Source organism: Corvus moneduloides, chromosome 8 (genome assembly GCF_009650955.1).
Source record: "Corvus moneduloides isolate bCorMon1 chromosome 8, bCorMon1.pri, whole genome shotgun sequence".
Classification (NCBI taxonomy): domain Eukaryota; kingdom Metazoa; phylum Chordata; class Aves; order Passeriformes; family Corvidae; genus Corvus; species Corvus moneduloides.
Genome location: NC_045483.1, coordinates 27,043,197 through 27,066,579, shown reverse-complemented (window position 1 = coordinate 27,066,579; position 23,383 = coordinate 27,043,197). Strand labels below are relative to the sequence as shown.

General features: G+C 38.1%; 1 protein-coding gene across 2 annotated transcripts in view; it reads left to right on the top strand.

Moving 5' to 3' along the window:
- The window catches only part of PARG (poly(ADP-ribose) glycohydrolase), a 61,717-nt gene extending 38,334 nt beyond the window's left edge, over positions 1-23,383 (top strand). For both annotated transcript variants that reach the window (XM_032116300.1, XM_032116299.1), the window contains exons 10-18: positions 1,474-1,553; positions 3,987-4,047; positions 4,703-4,778; positions 6,944-7,091; positions 12,111-12,189; positions 12,996-13,104; positions 15,924-16,029; positions 19,223-19,351; positions 19,971-23,383. In XM_032116300.1, the coding sequence (XP_031972191.1) occupies positions 1,474-1,553; positions 3,987-4,047; positions 4,703-4,778; positions 6,944-7,091; positions 12,111-12,189; positions 12,996-13,104; positions 15,924-16,029; positions 19,223-19,351; positions 19,971-20,143 (961 nt within the window). In that variant the 3' untranslated portion in view covers positions 20,144-23,383. The remainder of the gene's footprint in view (positions 1-1,473; positions 1,554-3,986; positions 4,048-4,702; positions 4,779-6,943; positions 7,092-12,110; positions 12,190-12,995; positions 13,105-15,923; positions 16,030-19,222; positions 19,352-19,970) is intronic.

The window sequence follows — 23,383 nt, the reverse complement described above, 5'->3', positions numbered from 1 at the left end:
GGCATACTTCTTCAAGTTCTTCACCTTTCCTGCCCAGTCTGCTGTTCATACCGAGTTACATATTGCCTTTGTGACATGAAAAACTCTCTCCTGAGAGTTCGCAATGTAAGCAAGGTGTCACTTTGATGTGAAGAGGCAAAAAAATTAGTAAAGGCATGATCAGGCTGACAGATAAATTAACCAGTTTAAAGGCTTCATACAAAATGAGACTTCCAGGTAAGAGGTTGGGGGTAATGTAGGCAACACCTGCACAGACATGCACACATTAACTTCTTATATGAACCCCTTTATAGCTGTGCAAGCTCAAGGCCTTGATAGAACTTGCATATATAGGCCCATTTTAGAGTAGACTGTTTAAGTCTGGAGTTTACCTTCTTAAAGTCCTGATTCTCTGTTCAAAGAATAACATGTTAATAAAATTAACCTCTGTGACTTGATACAGATTTTGGATGCAATTGATCTCTTCAGCCTGTATACATCATAAGAATTTTTAAATGCTGAAATAAATCTAGTTCACTTCCTTGCTGAATCTAGTTCAATTCACCTCCCAGCATTCTGGTTTTAAAGGCAGATTGTCATTCCACTACGCAGAAACAAATGAATAATGTTGTGTCATTCCTTTACTTAGACTGTTTATTGGGGGGAATCTTATATCCTCAGGGCTTTCAGTGGATCAGAGATGTTTTAGTAAACTTCAAAGGGTATTATTTCTGAAGTCACTGCTGTTCTTCCTTCCAGATGCATTCCATTATGTGTTGCCAGTAACAATGCCTTGTCACTCTCTTGGAAGTGAAATTAAGTAATGCATGTTCAAGTTGCTGGAAGATAGATGATGCAGTAAAAGTATTTCAGCTAACCTTAAAAGAATGCATTCACTTAATGGCTAAAAATAGGATCCTTCTATTTAATGCTTCAGTTTTTCACAAGTGACTGTTAGAATGGCAGTAACAGCCCAGTGGATGGAGCCCTTTGTGTTGGGGGAAGGTTCTTTTGAAATGCTGCTGGTGCTGTGCAGCTCTTGAAAGCAGCGTGGTTGCATTAATTCTTCTGAGCAACTCACTGAGCTGAAAGAGGGTAAGACATTTGGATCTTGGAGTACTCAACATAGATGTTTTCACCCCTTGGTCACTTAATGGCCTGTTAAACATTTCAATTTGTTGCAAATAAAACTAAGAGCTTTCCAAAATGTTCATAATGAAATTACATTTCTTAGTATTAGAAAATTGGTGCAAGTGAGAGAGGCACTTGTGATCTTCGTAAGAAATGCAGCAAGTCAATAAGCTCATTAATCCTAAAATCTTGAATTACAGAGGGGCTGTCTAGAGTGTTCTTTCTACAGTACAGTACTTAAATGCAAGGCTAATGAAAGGTGTACATAATAATTACAAAAAATCAAATTGCAATTAGTAAGTAGCATTAATTCCTATGCACTGTATCCCTGAAATCTGTTTGCTTTTATTTCTTGTTTTTCAGATTGTTTGAAGGGCGGTCACCAAGAAAGCCTGAGAAACTTAAGACCCTTTTCTGCTATTTTAGAAGAGTCACAGAAAAAAGTATATCCTTTATTCTTTTTTTGAGCTGCAAAGCAGATACATGAAAAATTTAATCCCATTAAATTTAGAAATGGCTATGCAGCCATGATAGAAGTATGTAACAAAAGCCTGCTTGCAAAGTACACTGATAATGATATTAATGGCACTTCTTACCATATGTATGATGCATGCAGGCAAATTTTTTGCCCAGAGCTCATTCTGTTTTATTTTCTCTGATGAATACATAAATATATATGTATGTATATATGGGGTGTGTGTAGAATACAGAGATATATTTTTAGCCCCCTGTAGATATATATATAAAAATGTGCGTGTGTATCATTGTGTAGATAAATATATGTATATATATAATGCTTGTAATATATGCAGCCGCTTGCCTCACCACATCAGAGTGAGGATGTAGAGGGAACTGGGCACCATTAGAGTCATTAAAATCACAGGCTTAAGATTTTGAGTCAAGCTTCACTTTTCCTGCAGAATGCGTATGTAGTCTTTTGACTATGATGTTTGTAGTTCTGAGGTATTTTCCCCTACTCGTGTTGGTATTTCAGGTTTTTCCCTTCCATGGTTCCAAAGCAAAGCTGTTTTTAAAGTTTGCCCAGTTCAAATAAAACAAATGATAGCAAGACATGAGAGATCTCCTGCTTTTGGAGAATTTAGTGCATAGTCAGATCTTCTGTTATTACCACAGATTTCAACATTTGCATAAGCTTTCAAAAACAGACTTATTTTTGTGATAACTACCATAGCTTATATATTGCATTTTTGAGGAGAAAGAGATTTTACTGTCGTAGCATACATCAGATCTGCAGCAATACCTTTATAATAGTCTTTTTTTAAAGAACTTCTTCTTTACATGTCAGCATTTTGCTATTAACTTCATACTTTCTCAAAGGATTTGTTTTAAAAGAAAGACAGATTTAAACTATTAAATATAAAAGCCTGTTACTTGGTTTAGACCATCTTCAGTTCATCATTTTAATTCACCACAAAGTAAATGCAGCTAGATCCTATTTCAGCTGTCAGACTTTAAGCAACGTCAATTGAAGTAAATCTCTGAGGTAGAAAGTAACTTCTGATCTATGTGTGGGACTGAGAAAAGATATGGTGTACAGCTTTTTTTAATACTTGAGTAATAATGTTTTTGTGCAAACCAAATCCTAAATTTAGGCAGCTGTCCCTGAGCCCCTGTGCATGTGAAATCTGATGGGAACATGCTTAATGAAACTACCATATTAGATTTCCTAACATTATAACTTTAAGTAAAATTTAATAAGATTCTCGAATGCTCTTTTTTGAATTAAAAATTCATATTGCACCTTTAAAATACCCAATTTCTTACTCTTTTTTTTGTCCCAGGAATTAGTAGGGCTGAAGTAGCTTAGCTCTATAAATTACTGTAATAATTTCACAACTCTTTCTATTGTAAATAATAATCGAATTCTCTGTAAAAGAAGAGAAGACTTTGTGCTCAAAAGGTGAATGCTTGCTTGGTAGAATACCACAACTGATAGCAGAATTCCCTTGTGAAAGAGCACTTCATTACTATGCTTGAAAACGATGCACTTTTTTCCAGAGAAAGTAGCCCTTTTTTAACCTAAATTTTAAAGAAAAGCGTAGGACCACTTAAGGCTTTTTTAGAAGGATGCGTTTGTGCTGTACATACTTTTCTGAATGTCTTCACAAATCAGCACAGTAGACTTAGTGTAGCAGAGAAATAAGTCTTAATTGGAGTTTTTATTAGGATGATATCACCTAATAAAAAGCTGGTATTTTCTTTCTGTTGCAAAACTGAACTTTTTTGAGTAAAATGAAGAGAGAAGATGATACTGCATCCTTCCTGCCATGAGAAACAGCTCCTCTTTTTCCCTTGAGGACAGGAGTCTTTTCTCAGTTGGAATACAGTGAATTTCACTGGCATCCTGGCAGGGCTAAAAACTGCTTGATTTGAAATCTGCTAACACTGCATCCTTATTGACATAGCTGGACTTTCTTGGAAATATGAGCTGCTGCTTCCTCCATCCGTAGGTTGAATACTCTCTGAATTGTCTGTTGACATTGAACAGTTGTTGATTTTAAAGGTTCACAATCTATTTTTCTCTAAAGCAGCACATTTTAATTCAACTACTGGGTCTTTCTAGTAGTGTTTAGTGTTGTTGAAGTGAAAATCACTTAAGAAATAGTTTTTCCTAGATCTGGAAAACTAAAATACTCAAACTGCAAAGTGGGAAGAGAAGTAAGTACTTTGGTCTTCATGTTACTTGTCTTCAGTTGGAGTCAGGGGAAGAATCAGAGTCACTCTTGAAGAACGTTAAGCTCTTGGTATCTACCAAGAGTTATGTTTGTAGTTTTCAAAGCTTGCCAGTTAAGATAATCTAGGGGCTAAAGCTCCCACCCTTAATACATTTTCCTTTGGGGTTGGTTTGCCTGTAGAACCTACGGGATTGGTGACGTTTACAAGGCAGTGTCTCCAGGAGTTTCCAGACTGGGAGAGGTAAGTCAAACATCCTGTTAATGTAAGAAATTTCTTAAATCCACGTTAACTGAATGTCATTCATTTGGAATTGATTCAGGTCTGGAAGTACTACAGAAAACAGTGTTTGCTATGGATTGTTGCAGAAAGAAATAGAGGGCAGTGGGTGAATTGCCACAAGTAGTTTGTGTCCTGAGTTTTCCCATATGTTTGTGTGTAAAGCAAGCAAGTCTTAGTTGAAGTTTTAAAACAGCAGCATATCTTTGGTGCTATTGCTTGAGTGGGGGGAAAAAAGAGAAGGATGGCTTGAGTTAAGAAATGACAGGAAAGATAATGAAATATGGGTGATAACCAGCATGAACACAAGTATTTCAGCTTTATTGCTGGTTAGCAACTTAATGTGGAACAAGAAAAACTTAGAACTTCAGATTTGGGCTTTTTATGGTAAAAGGTGGAGAAACTGAACAAATGACTGTGTTAAACTTTTCCATATTGTGTCTGCAAGGCAAACATGTTTTCTTTAATCCATCAGGGTTTTTGTGGGTTTTTTTAAAATCACCTTATGTTTAAGGTGTGTAAGCAGTTTGGGTTTGGGTGAGTTTTGTTTTAAAATGAATGTTTTTGTGTGGGGGTTCTGAAATTATCCTTTCTGTACAATATCTTTCCTCAATGGTAGATCTCAGAAAAAGCTATCTAGATTGCATGTCACCTATGAAGGCACCATCGAAAGCAATGGACAAGGTATGCTCCAGGTAAGTGCATATAACAGTTAATGTGGCTTTCATGTTTTTGTCATACTTTCATGGTCTGCCAGCCTAACAAAGTTATTTGTTTATCCTCAATTCACTTAAATGACAAGATGTTATGCAGTGTAAAAAAACCCATCAAAATCAATTCCATGGTCAGTACTGTCAGTGTTCCCCAGCTCATCTAGGTAGCACATGTACCTGTTACAGGAAGAGCTGACAGAAAATCACAAATCCTGGACAGCTTCAGGTCTTCTGGTTCAAGCCAGGATCAAAGATTGACAAGATAAAAGATTCAGGCTGCGATCTCGATGACTTGTCAAGGGTTTCAGTTTATTAAAAAAAACCCAATCATTCTTGTGCCCCAGACAGTGACCAGGTCAGTGTTTCAGGAGACTTTTCTTGCTGCTGCCAGCACCACTGTTTCAGTCTGGGAGGCAGTCAGCAAAAGAAATTCATGAGGAGGATGTCCTGTCCATATCTATAGGAAGTAACATGTTTGAGTTTTCAGATTAGTTGTTTGCTTTCTGCTTTTCTTAAAAAAAAAAGTCTGCCTTCTAGAATTCTTTTACAAAAAAAAGTAGAAATCAGAACTTTTTTAGCCAGGGACAAGTACTGCATTGGAAGAGGAGGAAGGAGACTAGGAGGAATTTTTTTCTGCAATGCCTTTTGCTCACATTTTAAAATGTCTCATAAATCTATGAAACTTGAGCACTCAAATGTGTGATGAATTATGAAGAACTCAGCAATTGCTCAATAATGACCATTTTTCTAGTGTTTCACTCTGTAAAAGGGACTATTGCCTAGGATGTGATATTTTTCCTCCTGGCATATCTCTGCTCTGATGAAGAGCAGTCACTCCAGCAGGGAGCAGGATGAGCATGGCAGGGCAATGCAAGAGTCCACTGTGACCCCAGCCTCAGTGGGCAGGGGTGGTGACAATCACAGTTCCTGCTGACTGGCTGGTGGCCATGAGACAGAGGCAAGGTGGTGAGTCAGGATGCCAAGGACAGTGAGAGATGTCTGGTGGACGTGTGGGCAGCAGCAGAGCACAGGACTGGGCATGGGCCCACAGGGAATATGTCTCAGGTGAGGACCAGGACAGGGGTGGGTGTTAGTATGGGACAAGGATGGGGCCTGAGGGGAGGCTACTCAGTACAGTTACAGTGCTTTGGGGCTCTGGCACACTGAACATTTGAGTGGTTTTCATATAACTTTTTTGATCGTCGTCAAGTTTAGCAAATCTCAAACAACTGAAATGTGTTGGTATTTCCAGGATAGACTAAAGGAACACATGCTGCTGTAGTGGCTGGCTCTTGGTGTGCTTTGGACTCTGCCTCCTGGGTCAGTTTGTAATCTACACAGGTGTTCATGTCACCCCAGCAACTTCTGTCCCCCTCCTGTACCTCTGCTCTCATCAGCTATCTAAGTAAAAACCAGTAAGAAGCTAATAGCATTTGAAACATTAAGTAACTTTTTAAGTAACTTTTTAAAATTACAAATTTATATGGGCAGTTAATTTGAGTGAATAGTAATTACTTTATTGAATAAACACACTCCTTTTAAAACTGTTGTCTTTATGAAAATGTAATTTGCAAAATATGTACCATTGCAGCAAAAATAGTCCAGAGCTTCTCTATTTCAAGCAGAAACCTTTAGAGTCAAAATTATTTGCCTTGTTCAAGTGCATTTCAAGGAGAATTCATAAGAGGATTTTTTTGGGTATAGAACTATTACAGGAGCAGTGCTAATCTAAAGATGCTTCAGTGTAGACAGTTGGGGCAGAGTGCTTTTTAAAGGACAAACTCATGATTTTTCAATGTCCCTAAAAACAAGGCTGTTTTCATCTTTCACATTTACTGAAATGTGTTTTACTCTGAAACATGTACCTCTTCAAGGGAAACCCACAAAACTTGGATTTGGAGCATTTGAGATGCAAAATTTTTTTTGCTGTGTAATGTCTCATTTGTCTTAAGTTTTCTGAGAAGTTGAATGGAAAAAATAAGGAAAGCATAATCATGTTAATCAGTCCCTCTGCTTGTAGTTTTAAGTGATAGCAATAGATTTCAACAGAATAACTGAAATTTGTACGTGATTTTATTTACCTTGGTAAATGAAAGGTTTTTTTTTTCCTTATGCCATCATAATCCTCCTGAACGTATTTTTGGTAGGTTGATTTTGCAAACCGTTTTGTTGGAGGTGGTGTGACCGGGGCAGGACTAGTACAAGAAGAAATTCGGTTTTTAATCAATCCAGAACTGATTGTATCAAGGCTCATCACTGAAGTCTTGGATCACAATGAATGTCTTATCATCACAGGTTAGTCTTTGCAGAAAATGTTTCACATTGAATTCTGGTTTTATATATATAAAATACTTTTCAAGTTGAAGTTTAGTATGTTTAAATGCTGTAAGGATAAAAAAAAAGTAGAAAACCAAAAAGTTGATACTCATTTGACAAAGAGCCTCCTACTTCATCCCACCTCTTAACACCACAGGGTCACTGTTCCATAGATGGTTTGTGAAAGGAGGAAAAAAAAAAAGTGACAGCAAGCAGAAGAACTTTTTTCCTCTGTAAATGTGTTTGAGGATTTGGTGTCTTAGCTAAAGAATGCTGATGGGCAGTATAGGTAACAGCCACAATTTCCAGCTATTAGCTGATACTGCTTCTCTTATGTTGAAGGATGTGGGGTTTTTGTTCCTCTCTGGAATTTGTAACATTTGATGTGATCAGTGGGATTGAACACTCCTAAGAAGAGGAACTACCTTCTGATTACCTAAAAGGGGAGGAAATGGAAGAGCAGAAAATCTGCATCCATTAGAAAAAGGTAGAAAGCTAGAAACTGTCTCTGAAGGACTTTGATCTTTTAAGTTCCACATATGTGTTTGTGTTACTTGTAAGTTAGTTATGGGCTCCTAATTACATCAAAAACTACCTGCTTCTCTAGTGTGTTGCTGAGGGGTTGTGGACAGAGACGTCCTGCCTGTCTGGAGCTTAGCTGAAAAGGTTTTTTCTTTTGCTTTGCACTGTGTCATAGAGCTTGGAATGTGTTATTATCCACTGGCTTAAAACAGTTAGCATCAAAAGACCAGATGTGACTGTTAAGAACTGGAGCAGCCCAGGTCATGCTGTCTCAGTTCTGTACATGAGTGAGCATTTTTCACGACTGAAGAAATAAAATGATGCTGTAATGCTACTTTATTTACACTAAAGAGCAGCTATAAAGAAAAAATATATGATCAGAGACATCCTCTGGGTAAATATTATAGAAGACTATGTTTTTATTTTTCAGTCTGCTATAGTAAAAATGTTGGGTTTAGTTACCTGAGCTGTCTCAAAAGTCAAGAGTTTCTGTAGGTATTAGAACACATTTCTTGGAAAAATCCATCAATAGCACTTCTTTCTCTCACATGCATACACAGTAGAAATTTGAGCTTAAATCTTGCAGGCCTTACTCTGTCCTGAGTTATTGCTTGTACTGGGCAGAGCATCTTTTGTTTTCAGTCTTACGCTTGGTAATCTTTTTAAGACAGTGTTTTATTTTGTTTTGCCATCCTGCCAGAATTAATGCCTTTATCTGTGAAAAGTTTTTGATAAATTGGCTTTTGTGATTACATTTTAAAAAAATGAGTCAACAAAAAACTTCTTGGCCATCAGAGACTTCTGTTCTGTATTTTGGATATGATACCATATTAACCTATTTTAAACACTGTCCTCTGGGAGAGACTTCTTTGGGAAGGATAAAAACAGAGCGCAGCTATCAGTCTGGGTAATAACTGATTGGGGGAAAACACTAAATCAGTGTTTTGAAAGACCTCCTTGCATTTCCCTGCAAACAAAAATGTTTATTTGGTATGGACATGTAAAGGTGAGAATGTTTTTTCACTGCAGCAACATTTTAGTTTTCTTGAGTACTTCAGTGTTTTGCAATTAGTGTTTGGGATGTGGAGTTCTTCTCTAATGGAAATATTCATTCCATCATTTTTATTTAATCTCTGGAGCTTTTCCACCTTGGTTCTTAGCCAAGTCTCCTCTGTGTCATGATCCTCTTGATAAATTACATTCTTTGTGATGCATCTTGACTCGGCAGCCTAATGGGTATAACTGTGTAGCTTAAATTTGCAGAGAAGTCCAACAAATTGGGAGATAAATTAAATTTGTTGTGATTTCACAGTATCTGGTTAAGATCACTGCTGTAATGACTATGGAACTGGTCATGCAAACAGTCGAGTTCTTCAACACAGACATCTACCTACAGAAATGTCAGCAGCAACACCAGAGATTCCCACAGCTGCATTTCTGGTAGAGCTGTGAATAAGGTGTGAGTGCTTTTCATTCAGATTTTTTTTTTTTCCTTTCTTTCTTCCTCCTGTTGGAACTCACACATCCTTGGGCAGCATTAAGAGCTGATGAAGCTGTGTTCCATGTTTCCTTTCAATCTACAGATCTATTGATGGCCAGTTGGGACCACATCCTAGCAGGGCAGTTTTGGAGACTTCTGACCGCACTACTGAGGCAGCAAATGAGATGAGATGGGTTGAGATAATTGGTTTGGCTGAAGATTTACTCAGAGGGGAAAATTGGTTTTCAGCTGGATTTAGCAGTCTGACTGTGCCAGTGCTGGGAGAGCCAAAGACTAATGGTGGTGCAAGATAAGGATTGGAAGAACTGATTGACAGGGAAAGAAGGACATTCCTCTCACTTATGGCACTAAAAGTGCCTTTCTGTTGGTGACTACAAAACTTTACTCTTGCAATTTTCACATCTACTTTTTATTTAGTGCTAGTGGTCCTGCCTCTTCAGGGATATAATTTCTAGCTCATTAAAAATACTGGAGGAACACTATGGTGGGATTTTTCCCAATCCCTGGAAACGTTATAATGCTCTTACAGATCATACGCAAATGTAAGGCTAGACTATGAAGTCTGAGAAAGGTATATTTATTTTTAGTAATAATTGCAAATCTTTGTAAGTTGGTGAGGTCCCATAAACACCAACACTTGGAAATTTCACATTTTGTCTGACGATGTAACTTTTAGAAGTGTCACAAAGGATGGACTTTTGAATGGTACATGTATATACATTCTTTTGACTTTAGGTAGGCTTTTCTAGGTTTTGTAGCTTGTTTTTAAAGTTCTGGTGGAACTTTATTTGTGGTTTGCCTTTTTTTTACTTCCTTTTATTCATTTAATGAGAAGAAAAAAAATTCACCAGAAACACTGACATATCCAGCTTATCCCATACTGCTTTTGTTCTCCCAGCAACAGAAGTTTGTATCCCAGTAGTTCAGAGGCAAAAGTGTTGCTAGTCAAATAATCATTTTTGTCTGACAAATTTCCAGAGCTTCACTTATGAAAACTCATTGATTTTCATTAACTTCGTGTTTCTAGGACATGACTTTAGAGTCTGTGTGATTTCTTTGAGTTTCTCCATTATTGATTTTTTTTATAGATATATGTGTATATGTGTGTGTGTTTGCTTGTTTGTTTGTTTCCTGGTGCTTTTGTCATCAGACACTACACTTCCATAAAAATTAATGAAAACAATGAACCTTGAAAATGCCAGTTTAATACTTGGACTATAATTTAATCTATCCTGGTACAATATCTTGATGACCTAGAGTTTTCTTTCCCCATCTTAGACACCAAAGGAAATGCTTCCTTTTTGAAGCTGGAAGTTTTGCCTAGGTTGTCCTCTAAAGAGAGCTCTCAAAAGAGTCACGTACTTCCTTTGTCTATCTTTTCTTGCTCTGTGCTCAGACACTTTTACCAAGCATATGAAGAGAACTGAATTTTATTCATGTCAGGAAAAGTCTTAGTGAAGGTTGATAGCCTGCAATTCAATTAGAAGGCTGATTTCTGAATGTGGAAGCTGCTTGTGGTTGTCCTTTGTTTGAGGGCATGGATGTATGTGAATACATAGGCGTATTCTGTCATCCACATTTTTCAGATGATTTTTTATCAGGAAGTGAACTCAGTGAGGAATCTCTTACTATCCCACTCATTTTGCATAGCAACTTTTCAAAATAGCCTTGAGTGAGATTTGCGTGCCCTCAGAATGATTAATCTTCTAGAGTAAATAACTAATGCGTGGGTAACAGGGCAGATGAGTTAAATGAACATTGATAAGTCTTGTGAGTTAATATGGGTAAGTGGGGAAAATATCTTGAAGTATATGCATCACTGTAAACAGTTTTTAACAGCTTGTTTCCTGTGCTTGAGACTACTGGAGGTAAACATTGAAATTTCCTTGTCAGTGAGGTTTAAAGTTAATAGCTTTGTTTTTGATTGTTCAACTGCATTTTTATTTAGGGATTGGAAAACTTACATTAAATGTAAACATTTATATTCTCAGGGTACTGCTGATCTGTGCAATAGTTAGGCAGTACTCATCTTACTAATCAGATATTTCATGCTGTCAGCTTGCATTTCTTTAAAACCTCTTTTTTCCCATTCTATTTAGAGGCATAGCTGGTGTCACAAATTGGGGTTGCTTAACAGTTCTCTTCTTGCTCTTACTGTTTATGATTGTGCCAAACTACACCTGTATGAACCACCAAACAAGTCAGCTCAGCTGGTCAGAGCACAGTGCCAGTAACACCAAGGGCATGGGTTCACTGAAGAGTTGGACTCCATGATCATTGGGGGTCCCTTCCAACCTAGACTATTCTGTGGTTACTTCTGAAACTCAGCTGTTGTGAGCTCAGAACACGGGGAAAAGGTGTGATTTTGTTGTGGCATTACTTCAGCAGTATTTCTCTGAAGCATTTGTGCAATGCCCAGTTTTTGAAGCAAGGTCCTGAATCTCTATAAAATGAGGTGAAAGGCAGCCTTTTAGAAGTTATGATCCTTGTTCTTGGTTAAGATGTGCTCTTTTTTGGTCTTGGGATACACTTTTGAAAAGGAATTGGTATAGCAGAGCATAGTAGCTAAAATCACTGGTGGCCTTAGGGAGCTGCTTTCTGACAGCCTTTAATACTTGCTAAGGTACCCTATTGGACCTTTCAAGAGCAGCCAAATATGTTCCATACTGTGGTTTTTTGGGTCTTGGTGCTTTTACAGAGGTAGTTTGTTGGTGCTGATCACTTCTCATGATACACTGGGCAACATATGTAGATCTGCACTCGTAATGTTCTGTGCTGGGTGCTGCTCATCACCTGTGGGAAAGGAGCTTTACAAGGAAATCTTGTATTCGTGGTGCAAATACAAATTCTCTGTTTCCCTTTGCTTCTGGGAGCTGCATGTTCATTTGGAGAAGCAGTGATTCCTATCAAAGATTTGCCAAGTGAAAAAAATATGTACATATTTTGTATGTAATCTGGAAAATTATTTGTTTCAGGTACTGAGCAGTACAGTGAGTACACAGGCTATGCAGAGACTTACCGGTGGGCAAGGAGCCATGAAGATAAGACCCCTAGGTAAAGTTCCACATAAGTATTTTAAGTTGAGGAATAAATAAACGTGAGAAATTTGAAAACTTGGTACTTCTGAGTATTTCCTAGCATTTGCCTTAATAGGATATTTGCTTGATGTTGCTCTCTTCAGTAGGGCCAACAAGCTAAGAAAGTTATATCATATTGGTAATGGCATACTAATGCTAATAAGTGGTACCTGCCCTTATGTCGGTTCTTAGACCAACATCTTTTACAGTTTAGAGATATATGTATTTAATGCACTTTTTTGTTAAGATACTGATTTAACTGTGAATCGCAATGTCACAGGAAATTTTGACAGCGAGACCTCAGATGACACGGTGCAGCTGATGTGTGACAAAATAAGAATCAATACCATGAATCTGAGTAGACATCTCTGAGATCTTGAATTTATTTCTCCAGCAATGTCACTAGAGTGCATACACAAAATTACTCATTTGGTATAGAAACATCCACAGTGTACTCTCATTTAAATGTTGGCGGAAGACAGAGAAACACTGACGTTGCAGTGTTCTTACATACTTGATAAATAGTACTGTGTTATTAGATTTGTTTCACGTTCATGCCCAAAGTCTAGCCAGAGTATTTCTAAATTTATGGGGAGGCCTGTCTCATTTCTGATTCTGCTTTCATTCCCAACCCACAAAGTGCTCCATTGTCTGTTACGAATTCACCTTTCCAGCTGCTTCTAACACAGAAGATCTGCAGGGAATTGCTCATTTTGAATTGGAGTTATATGGCTGATATTAAACAACTAATGTCATCTACTTTTCTCCCCCCTCCAATTTTAGGGATGAATGGCAACGACGCTACACCGAAATTGTTGCTATAGATGCATTTCACTTCAGACGTTTCCTTGATCAGTTTGGTCCAGAGAAAATTAGAAGAGAGCTCAACAAGGCCAGTAACTTCTTACAACAGCCTGCAGTCTAGTGTTTATAGAACCTTTTCAAACATTCTTATGTTATTGTCCTCATCTAAGGAAGTTCTTGCTTAGTTGTGTCTTATATGAGAGGGTTTTGCTGTCCAGTGTTAAAGCAAAAGATTGTCAAATATATTTCTTTGATGTGCTATTCAAAGGGGTATTTTATATAACTTTCAAAAATATAAATGAAACTTGGATATACATTTTGTTAACTTTTCCCTGTCCTGCTTCTAAACAACAGTCTGAGAGTTGGGGTTGTTCATCAGGGAGAAGAGAAGGCTTCAGGGAGACCTTATTTTATCCATCCAGTACTTCAAGGGGTTTATAAAAGGAAGTGAGAGGGACTTTTGATATGGGCAGATAGTGACAGTACAAGGGGCAGTGGTTTTAAACTGACAGAGGACAGGTTTAAATTAGGTATTAGGAAGAAATTCCTTACTATGAGGGTGGTGAGGCACTGGAACAGGTTGCCAAGGGAAGCTGTGGATGCCCCATCCCTGGTAGTGTTCAGTCCCAGGTTGGATGGGGCCCTGAGCACCCTGATCTAGGGAATGGCATCCCAGCCCATGGCAGGCAGGTTGGAAGGAGGTGATCTTTAAAAGGTCCATTCCAACTCAAGCTATTCTATGATTCTAAATTGCAAGTGTAACTTCTTTCCCTGTGATTTGTGCTGTTGAATCCTACTCAGCTGTGCAGTCAAGGTGGAAAAGGAGGTGCCTCATGTTTTAAGATGGGGCAGTTCAAAAATAGGGTGCCCCTTGCTTTTCTTTCACCTTTCTTCTTTGCCCTTGGGGTATTGACTTATTGCCTGGGAGTTTACCTTTTCCTATATTGATGTCTTCTTGAGATCAGATCCAGCTGTTCATAAATCCTCTTTATTTTCACAGTAGCTGTAAGGGCTGTTGTAGCTGCTTATGTGTGTATACATGCCAGTTAGAGCTTACAGTCTTCAAGAAGACTGACAATGCAGGCCAGTTGTAATCCTTTAAACAAAACTTCTGAGCTGACATTCAAAACTAGCACACTTCCTACTAATAATTCTTTCACATTATTAATCATTATCATTATATATTCAAAGTTATCAGTCCTTGACCCTGCCCTAGGTCAGCTGTGTATGTACAAAACTGCACTTTGCAGTGACTGTGGTGCTTGATAATCTACACATCAAAGTTGCCAGGCTGAAGAGTTCTTTGAACAGGGGAAGCTGGAATTGTGGTGGACATAATTTTTTTTTTCTCTTCTCTTCTCTTCTCTTCTCTTCTCTTCTCTTCTCTTCTCTTCTCTTCTCTTCTCTTCTCTTCTCTTCTCTTCTCTTCTCTTCTCTGCCATCCCCAATTTGTGATACTGTCCTTAAATAAGATATTTGAGATGTTTCCCAGTCCTTGGTCTCTGCCCTGGATTATGTGCTGCATAATGTTTGGGAACATTGGGTTACTTTCCCAAGCTGTGGCAGGTGCTTTATCATCTGCATAGCCTGGGTTTTCCTGTCACTTGTTTTTCTTGTATTGCTGCTGCTCTTTTGTTGAAGCTAAAGCAGTCTTTTCCCAGCTTTTAAGGTTGTACTTTTTCAGGGACTAGTAACTGTCATCAGTGAGCTGTTTATGGTTATGAGACCTTAGCTTTACCCTGTGCCAGTGTTTTCAAGGCCTTTGCTGTTATCCCTTGCACAAATTTTATCTCCTAACTTGCTGTGTCTGGAATCAGTCTCCAGTTCACAAAGCAGATTCTCCTTAGTTAATAAGAAGGCTAATGGGCCAGAATTAAGGCCTTGCATGGCCAGCATAAGGCGTAGGTAGTGAGAGGTGTGTGGCCTGTGCTAGCAGTGGCAGTGCTGTTTTTACTGGGCAGTGGAGTACAAGAATGCTAATTCAGTTATACTATACTATATATAGTGGTATAGTATATACTATACTATAGTGTGCAAATTTTTGGGATCAAAACATGCTAATGAGTCTCCTTCATGTGATTCCACATTTACAGATGCAGTGGGCCTTTGCTTTAGCTTCGGTGTTGAACATATATGCTCAATGCTACTGTGGCCACAGCCTCCTGCTTTCTGCAGTACAGAAGGGTACAGAATATTATAGGATGTATTTTAAATAAATTCAAACATAGGAACACACTGCCCTAATTCTCAGCTGGAAAGGGAATGCATCCCCTGAAAATGATGTATGGTGCTGAAGGACTAATTTAAATTAGTTGTAAAACCTTAGCATCTTGACTAAAGTAACATTCATCAGCTTGTTTCTTCATGGTTGGTAACGAAATTAGCCCTAAAAAAGACAGTTAAGTACAGTTTGTAAACTTTGCTGATATCTTAGTACAAAATTCTAATTACCTACATCAGTGAATTTATGATCTGCCTACAATTTTCAGTTTATTGATTGGTTTGGATTTTTAAAATAAATTATGGTAGATCACTGCAACATTTATAAGGTTAGTTGGTTTGGCTGATGTTTTTTTATGAGGACTGATTGTTATTTAAAGAAAATTTTAAGTCGGAGTTCATTTTCTGTTCAGGCTATCCTGGAAAGTTTCCTGTAGGTGTGATGAAATGCCTGGGACTCAGCACCTGTATCTTAATTTTTAACTTGGGTCCAAATAAGGCAAAAATCTTCTTGCTTTAAATTTTTTTGTTATTGCTGTTAAATTGAAAGGAAGACTAATGGTGTATTGAAGTAGTTTGAATTTGATATTGCTAGAAGACAATATGATTTTTGTTATAATTTTATTTTTTGAAAGTATCACACCAGGTTGCCTCTCAAATCCATCTCTGACTCTTGTCTGCATGTAGGCCTACTGTGGCTTCTCTCGACCCAGTGTTCCACCTCAACACCTCTCTGCAATAGCCACGGGAAACTGGGGATGTGGTGCCTTTGGAGGGGACTCCCGATTAAAAGGTAAATTGTAGCAATTAGTTAATGTTCCAATTAATCCAATAACTTATGTTTTGCTCCTTGGCCGTATGTTTTTGTTCAAGTACATTTCTTGCTTTTGTTCTAATTACTACATTTTTCCAAGAAGTGGCATTCTTTAGAATTGGTTCATTAGTGCTGATCTTTAGGCCATGAGTAATGTGACCTTAAACAATAAAAAAGCATTCTACTCTATTCTTTGTGCTTTAGACTTTTATGCTCTTTTCAGTTTAAAGTATGAGGCAAGCACGTGATGATGAAATGCTGGATTTGGAAGGACTTGTAGCACTGAAACCTTCCAAAGCACAAATATGCAGCATTCATTCACAGAAGAACATGTTCATTGCAGTTGTCAGTCATATAAATCAGTTGACCTTTCTGGAGCAGTCTTTTTAGATTCTGCCTGAAATTCATATCTCTGCAAAGCTGTTTAAAGTACCTGGTAATTTGCAAGGCTTCACAAATTTGCTGGCAGTGCTTAATTTTGCTCCTTAATATATTGCTGTATGCTAGAGAGGTTTCCAGTCACTCAGACGTGCTGCTTTCTTTCCTGACTTGCCTGCTATATCACTCACTTTCTCATGTTCTTTTATATTTAATTAGAGTATTTATAATGCAGCAGATATCACATGCTTACATTCATTTAAGACCTTTTCCATCAATTCAAGAACTGATGGATCCTGACATGTAAATTCATATCCTGGTTCATATAATTCTAAGTAGAAATTTACATTTTTTTTGTTGTTTCCAAGCATTTGGAGAGTATTTAAAATTTGCTTTTCAGAACAGCTTTAGGTAGCTACAGTGAGACAGTCATCAGGCTACTAGCTTCATTAGTTTTCTCTCTTAATGTGCTTAATTCATAAAGCATCTATTTTTTTCTCAATGCTCACTGAGTTCCTGGCAGTTGTTTTTTGATTTCCATTAGATAAAATGGGCTGCCAAATGTGTATCTTAACAATATCAGGACTAGTATTTACTGTAGGATCTGAGCATAGTTGATTTATGTTAGGCAGGTTTAATAAATTCTTTAATTTGCATAAGGTCTTGGATCTGAACTGTAATACCCCATGTATATTTTTTTAATGTAGAAGGGATGTCAGTACAGCCACTGCTTCAGGTGCAAGCCCAGAAGTTAAGTGGGATCACATCAGCTGGGTGCAAGGGGCAAGAAAGCTCAGATCCCTCCAGACCCGGTACCTCAGGCTCTATTGCTCCTCCTGTGGTGCTTCTTTCTGTATCAGTAGCATGGAAATCTCCCATGGTATTGTGTCTCATTAATGTACAGAAGATTGTGAAGTTTCATAAGATATAGAGCAATTCAAAATAAATAATAGGATATTTTTAATATCTTGTAAAGTGAAACTGCATTGTTTGTTTGGAATGAATAATAAGATTCATTAGGTTCTGTTCCCCTATGCAAGCTAGTTAATTAGACTCTTTAAAAGCTGAACTACTGAAGCTTTACTAAATCCACAGCTGGTTCAGTAGTTTAATTAAAATATCATTCCCAGATTGAGATTAATTTCACACGTGAATCATGTAATTTATAATTTTGGCTATGGGTTTACAAGAGAGGGTTTTTTTGATTAAGGAATGCAGTGTTTTAATAGGTCTCTGTTTAAAATGTGAGAGATTCTTGATCTGAGCTCTGAACAGCTTTCTATTTAGCTTCCACTAGCAGGTGGTAATGCAGTATGTACACTGTTTTATTTAAAATTAATCTTTACAAAGACAATATTAATCACATTTTAATTAACTCTACTTACTGGGTAGAAAAAGGAAGAATTGGTATCAGAACTGCACCAACAGGCTCTGAAGTAAGACAAGCTGCAGCAGATGAAATAGTTGCTGGGGTCCATTGTTTGGACTGTTGTAGCTCCTGTGAAATGAACCTGTGATTGATTTCACGCCTCTGTGGCACTCCAGCCTGGCAGTGCTGGCTGGTGAAAAAGCTGCACTCTTTTAAGTTTGGTGCTGCCTAAGGGGGTCCTGGTTTTTTTCTCCCCCTCATTGTTTCTCTTCCCCCTTCTTTGTTCTTGGCTCTGTGGTCTGGTGCCCTCCCTTGCCTCAGCTCTGGCTCATAGCAAAGCTTTCACTCTGCCAATTCAACTGCTGTTCTCGCAGCAAACCATTAGCTTTTATTCTTCATCTGTAACTTTTCTGCCAGTTTGGTGAATGGAATGGGCACAGTGATGTCTGATGAGCACCAGTGATGTCTGATGAGCACCAGAGAGCTGCAGAAAAGTGAGCAGCTACATGAGAAGTGGACCAGAGCTACTTTCTCCAGTTGCACTGGGTCATTAGCTTGGCTCAGCTGCACTGTTGATCAATACCCCAGATGATTTCTCAAGGTGAATCTTCAAAAAACTGTTTCCAAGATAGGAAACATTTTTCTTTCTTTTGCTTATAGAGGAACAAAATCTGTCTATATTGTAATGGTAGCTGTTGGCAGAACTTGGGATGCAGCCTGGGCCAATGAGTTTGACAGAAAGCTGGAAGTTAAATAACATGAATTGCATTGCTGATATCACACCTCATAGGTCAGAATAAGCCAACGTATTCCATGCTGCATACTTCTATTGTAGGTATGATGGACACCTTAAATTATACAGGAAGAGGCTGCAGAACCATAGTTCTCCTCTTGGAGCTAAAAGCTGGGTCAGCTCCCACTCTGCGTAGCTTATCTAGTGAAAGGGTTGGCTCCATTCCTTCTAATAGGTGGCACAGAATGGAAATTGCCAAGTGCTCATGGATGAATTTTACCCCACTGTCTGTGGCTGTACAGGCAGCTCAAACCAGGATGGAAGGTGCTGCTCTGTTGCCTTATGCTGCCACAGGCATTTATTGGCTAATTAATGGCTGCATGCTGCTTGGGGGCAGACATGGACCAAAATAAACCCCTCTCAGTTTTAAGCACAGTTTATCTGGAAGTAAGGGTGGATGTCAGTAACAGCTCTAGCAGAATGCTTCAACACTCTTGGCCTGCAGTGCCCAGCGTTCTTTATTTAAAAAAGAATTTTGGAAGTAATAGTTATCCACCTGTTGTTTGTACTGCTTTGCAGCACCCATGTGGAAATGGATGCTATGGTTGTTTGCTGTAAACTTATGCTGTGTTTTTTCCTTCAGCAAATTGTTCTATCCTGTGTTCATATGTAATCTTTTTTTGTTGTTTCAGCCTTAATTCAGATATTGGCAGCTGCTGAGGCTGGACGTGATATTGTTTATTTTACCTTTGGAGATGTGGAGCTGATGCGGGACATTTACAGCATCCATACTTTTCTCTGTGAGAAGGGTCAAACTATTGGTGAGCAAAAAAAAAATCTTTGTGTGCAGAAAAGAGACATTACCATCTCTACAAGTAGAAATTTTCCAGTATGAATTCTTGTCACCAAGTCCTGAACACAAGCAAATGGGTCTCGGTTTATGTGTGCCTGTTTTCAGAATGGGGAAGTCTGCTGATTTGGGATCAACTGCACAGTGCTAATCAGTTAGAAGACTTCTAGAATGCTTTTCTAATTCCTTGGGAGTTATGCTATAGAACTTGAAAAATACAGATACATGTGGTAGGTAGAAGATTTGCAAAAGCTTTTGATATAACTCAGTAATGCTTTGAAGAGGGAAGAGCTGCTTAGGCATTCTTGACATAAATTTGTCTTCTAGTGGTTCTGTCTTGATCCTGCAAGATGTGGTCTGATGTGTTTTCCAGCCTAATGTTGGGATAGCTTGTGCAACAAGTTGAGGGAGCCCATCCTATGTTCTGAACAACCTGCAGACATTCCCATTACACAGTCTGCCTCTGTCACTGCTCATTTAGAGATGTCCCTAGCCCTGTCTGTGCATTTCTAGCCTTCCTTTGCAATCATACATTGCTCATATGGCGTGTTCTTACATGGTGTTTAATGATCTGTTTTTGGTTTTTGAAGGGGACATTTATAGGCTATTGCTGAGATACTACAATGAACAATGCAGAAACTGTTCTACTTCAGGACCAGATGTCAAGCTGTACTCTTTCATATACAACACCATTGAGTCCTATGCAGATTCTACTGATGATGATGATGAAGATGAAGAAAAAGGGTTGTGTTTTGAAGATTAAAATAAACGTATTTGATCAGAGTAATGTTTTATCTCCTCCCACTGGTATATTGTGTGAAATGCTGGACATAATGAATGATCTGGCTTAATTTATATTGACTGCATTGGTAGTTATGTATAACACCCAAACAAAAAATCCCACAAACACCTTTGAGAGATGAGATTTATTTGTTTGATGGTTTCATACATGAAAACCTTGTTCATGTGTGTACAGAAAAAAATTTTTTGGTAAGTCTGGTTTGTGTTATACCTTGTTAAGTAGAATATTTTGGTACACATGTATATTTCATTCAAGATTGCTGAAGATTTCCCTGTACTCCTTTACATTTATTTTTCAGAGCTCTTACGTAGATTTCTCGTGGAGGCTTAGAGCTGGAGTACAGACAGCCGTGTAACTCCTTGGATGATGTTAGAGAGAAGCATTTAGATGATTTTTCTTACTGAAAATTGTCATAATCCTTAAGACTGCCAAGGTACCATCAGTGTTCTTACCAAAGTTTTCATTCACTTAACTTAAAATGTCCTGGGTCTAATTTATTTTTTCAATAAATGGTTAAAATTGGAAAAGTTCTGTAGGAGCCAAGAATGCATTTCACAACTGCATGGTCTTTACCAAATTAGACATAAAAGTTAGCATAAAGAAGTAGAGAAAAAACAATGAGAGTGGGAAAATGAGAAATGTGACCAAAGCTGGAAGCAGAGGCAAAGATTTTCACATGAATACCATTTTGTTGGTGCTATCTGTTACCACATTGAACAAGGTCTTAGACACTACTGGAAATTTCTCCAGGTTCAGTGCTGCTGGCAATATTTGAGTTAAGGTCTGCTAGTTGTGTTTATATTGTCATATCAGTTCTCCCTTATCTCAGTATGCATATATGTGAGTATAAGATCCCCATGGGATATGTGAGTGAGGAAAAAAATCATGTTTCAGTGGGAGGAAAGTCTGCAGGCTACGTAAGAACATGAGGTCTTGTTAGGAGTTTTTGCCTGTGTCATTTTAGAAATGGGAATAACAGTGAAGAGTTGGCAAAACATCTATAAAACCCATGCTTTTGCTATCTGTGAATACCAAATTAGTGTTGCTGTAGTACATTAATAGTTTACACGAAACTGCAGATACATCTGTGATAAAACTTTTTCAGGTCTATGTACAGGGCAAGTCCAGTGAGACTTTTGTCTATTAGTAGTTTAAGCTCACCTTAAGCTTCAGCCCAGAGTCTAAGTTTAACCTCTTCTGTGTTAGATTTTTTTTGTCTGTCATAGTTGCTGTTATGAGTTAGCAATACAAGTAAAAACTGCAGCAGGAAATGTAGTGACCTAAGTCTCTTAATCAATGAATCCTTTTGAGTTATGTCAGATAAAACTTCTCCAAGCCTCAAACACACCATGGTAATTAAATGCTGGAAGCTGTTGGCAGTCTGGCTCAGAATAAATCACTCACTGCTTCAGCTGCCCTGGGGGAAGCAATAGGAAAAAGCTCAGGTTGTTTATAAACACCTTCAGGGTGCTGTATCTTTGCGTTAATTTTAAGTGGGCAGCTTGCAGGTGTGTTTTTTGGCAAGTGATGGACACAGAGGTTTCTTCCTGTTTTTCCCACCAGCTGTAGTTTTCTCCACCCCCATCATTATAGGGAAAAAATTTTGGCTAGAATTTCAAGCTTTTTTCTGTGTTTGCACCTTGTGTCCTTAGATTTAGCAGAAATCTTTTCTCCTGCTCCTGGTGTTTCAGTGTTGGCTCAGATTCTGGCAGTAGGAATAACTGTTTTATTAGCTCTGATTTGGGCATTTAGGTTCAAGTATGATCGTGCTTCTAGATGCATTGCCGATGATAGATGTACCCTGTGAATTACGACAAGTGCTGGAAAACTGGTGCTATCTGCCAAACCTTCTTCACCTTACTACTCAGGATCTCCTATAGAAGAGATGAACAGAATTTGTTCCTAAACAACTGGAAAAAAAGATAACAAAAAGCCTTAGATGGCTAGACATGACCTCCCCTTTATTATATATAAATACTTCTTCATTAGTGCAATATTACTTGTCATTGTGAGAAGTGATTGGTCAGGTATGAAAAATGTACCAAAATATGATGGAATGAAATTCTACTTCAACTCTAGAAACAGAAAAATTTAACTTTGGAGAGATTATCTGATGATCATATTACAGGTATGCAGTTAAAAGAGTTCTTGCAGTGTCAAGTGCTTCCAGGATAATCCTAGTCTTTTTATGCAGTCTGTAGTGTCAGTGATACTGAGCATTTTCTAATATGGGGAAGAATGCCTTTGTTTGAGATCATTCATTAGGGTATGTCTACCTTACTTTTTTCTCTTGTGAATTATGCTTGTATGGACAGGAACAAAGGAAAAGAACTCCTCCTCCATTTCATGTGTTGTCTGAAAAAGAGTGATATATCCTGCTTTCTGTGGTGTGTTCCTGATCTTGTAAAGAGCAACATTGTAAGAATGCTTTGAATATGATTTTGATCACAAGCAGGCTGAAGATTATTTTTTTGTTATTGTTGGTTTGGGTTTTTTTAAAGCAAAGTAGCCCAGAATTGGCTAACAATGGTGTTACATTCCCATGATGTTCTAATTCAGTAAAGAGCTGAACTGCCCAGATTGCTGCATGTCAGCCCAATACGTGCTCCACATCTTTCTTTTTCTCCCCACCCGCCAGTCCCCATTTCCCAGCTACCTGAAATGTTTCCTTTAGCTGGCCATGCCTTCGGTGCTCTGGGGGAAGTAGTGTGGAATGGAGATGCCAGTGATCTCCTTGTGCAGCCTAGAAAGCTTCAGTTTCACTCTTCCAGAAACCTGGTGATGGAGTAATCTGGGTTTGGGATTTTTTATTATTTTAGGGATGTTTGCTATATGATTTCCAATAAAAATAAACTTCCTACCAAAACTTTCGTTTTATACTTTTTAGCAGCCAAATGGAATGCCTGATGTGAAACAACAACAGGCAGTCATGTCGATCGCAATGTTGCCTCATAGTCAAGTTTGATGTCTGAGCAGTTCAGTTGTTCTACAGCTCTTGCACCTAAATTGCTCAGTTTTGAGGTTTTCCTATCTGATGGGGAGTATCCAATACTGTATATATTAATTTATAAACTGTTGAAGTGTTTCTGACATTCTTCTAAACTTACAGTTTATGCACCGTTATATTGTATTGATTTTTCTGGATCTGTATGCTAATGTTTACATAATTTTGTAGGAATACAATTAAAAGTTCTGACTGAA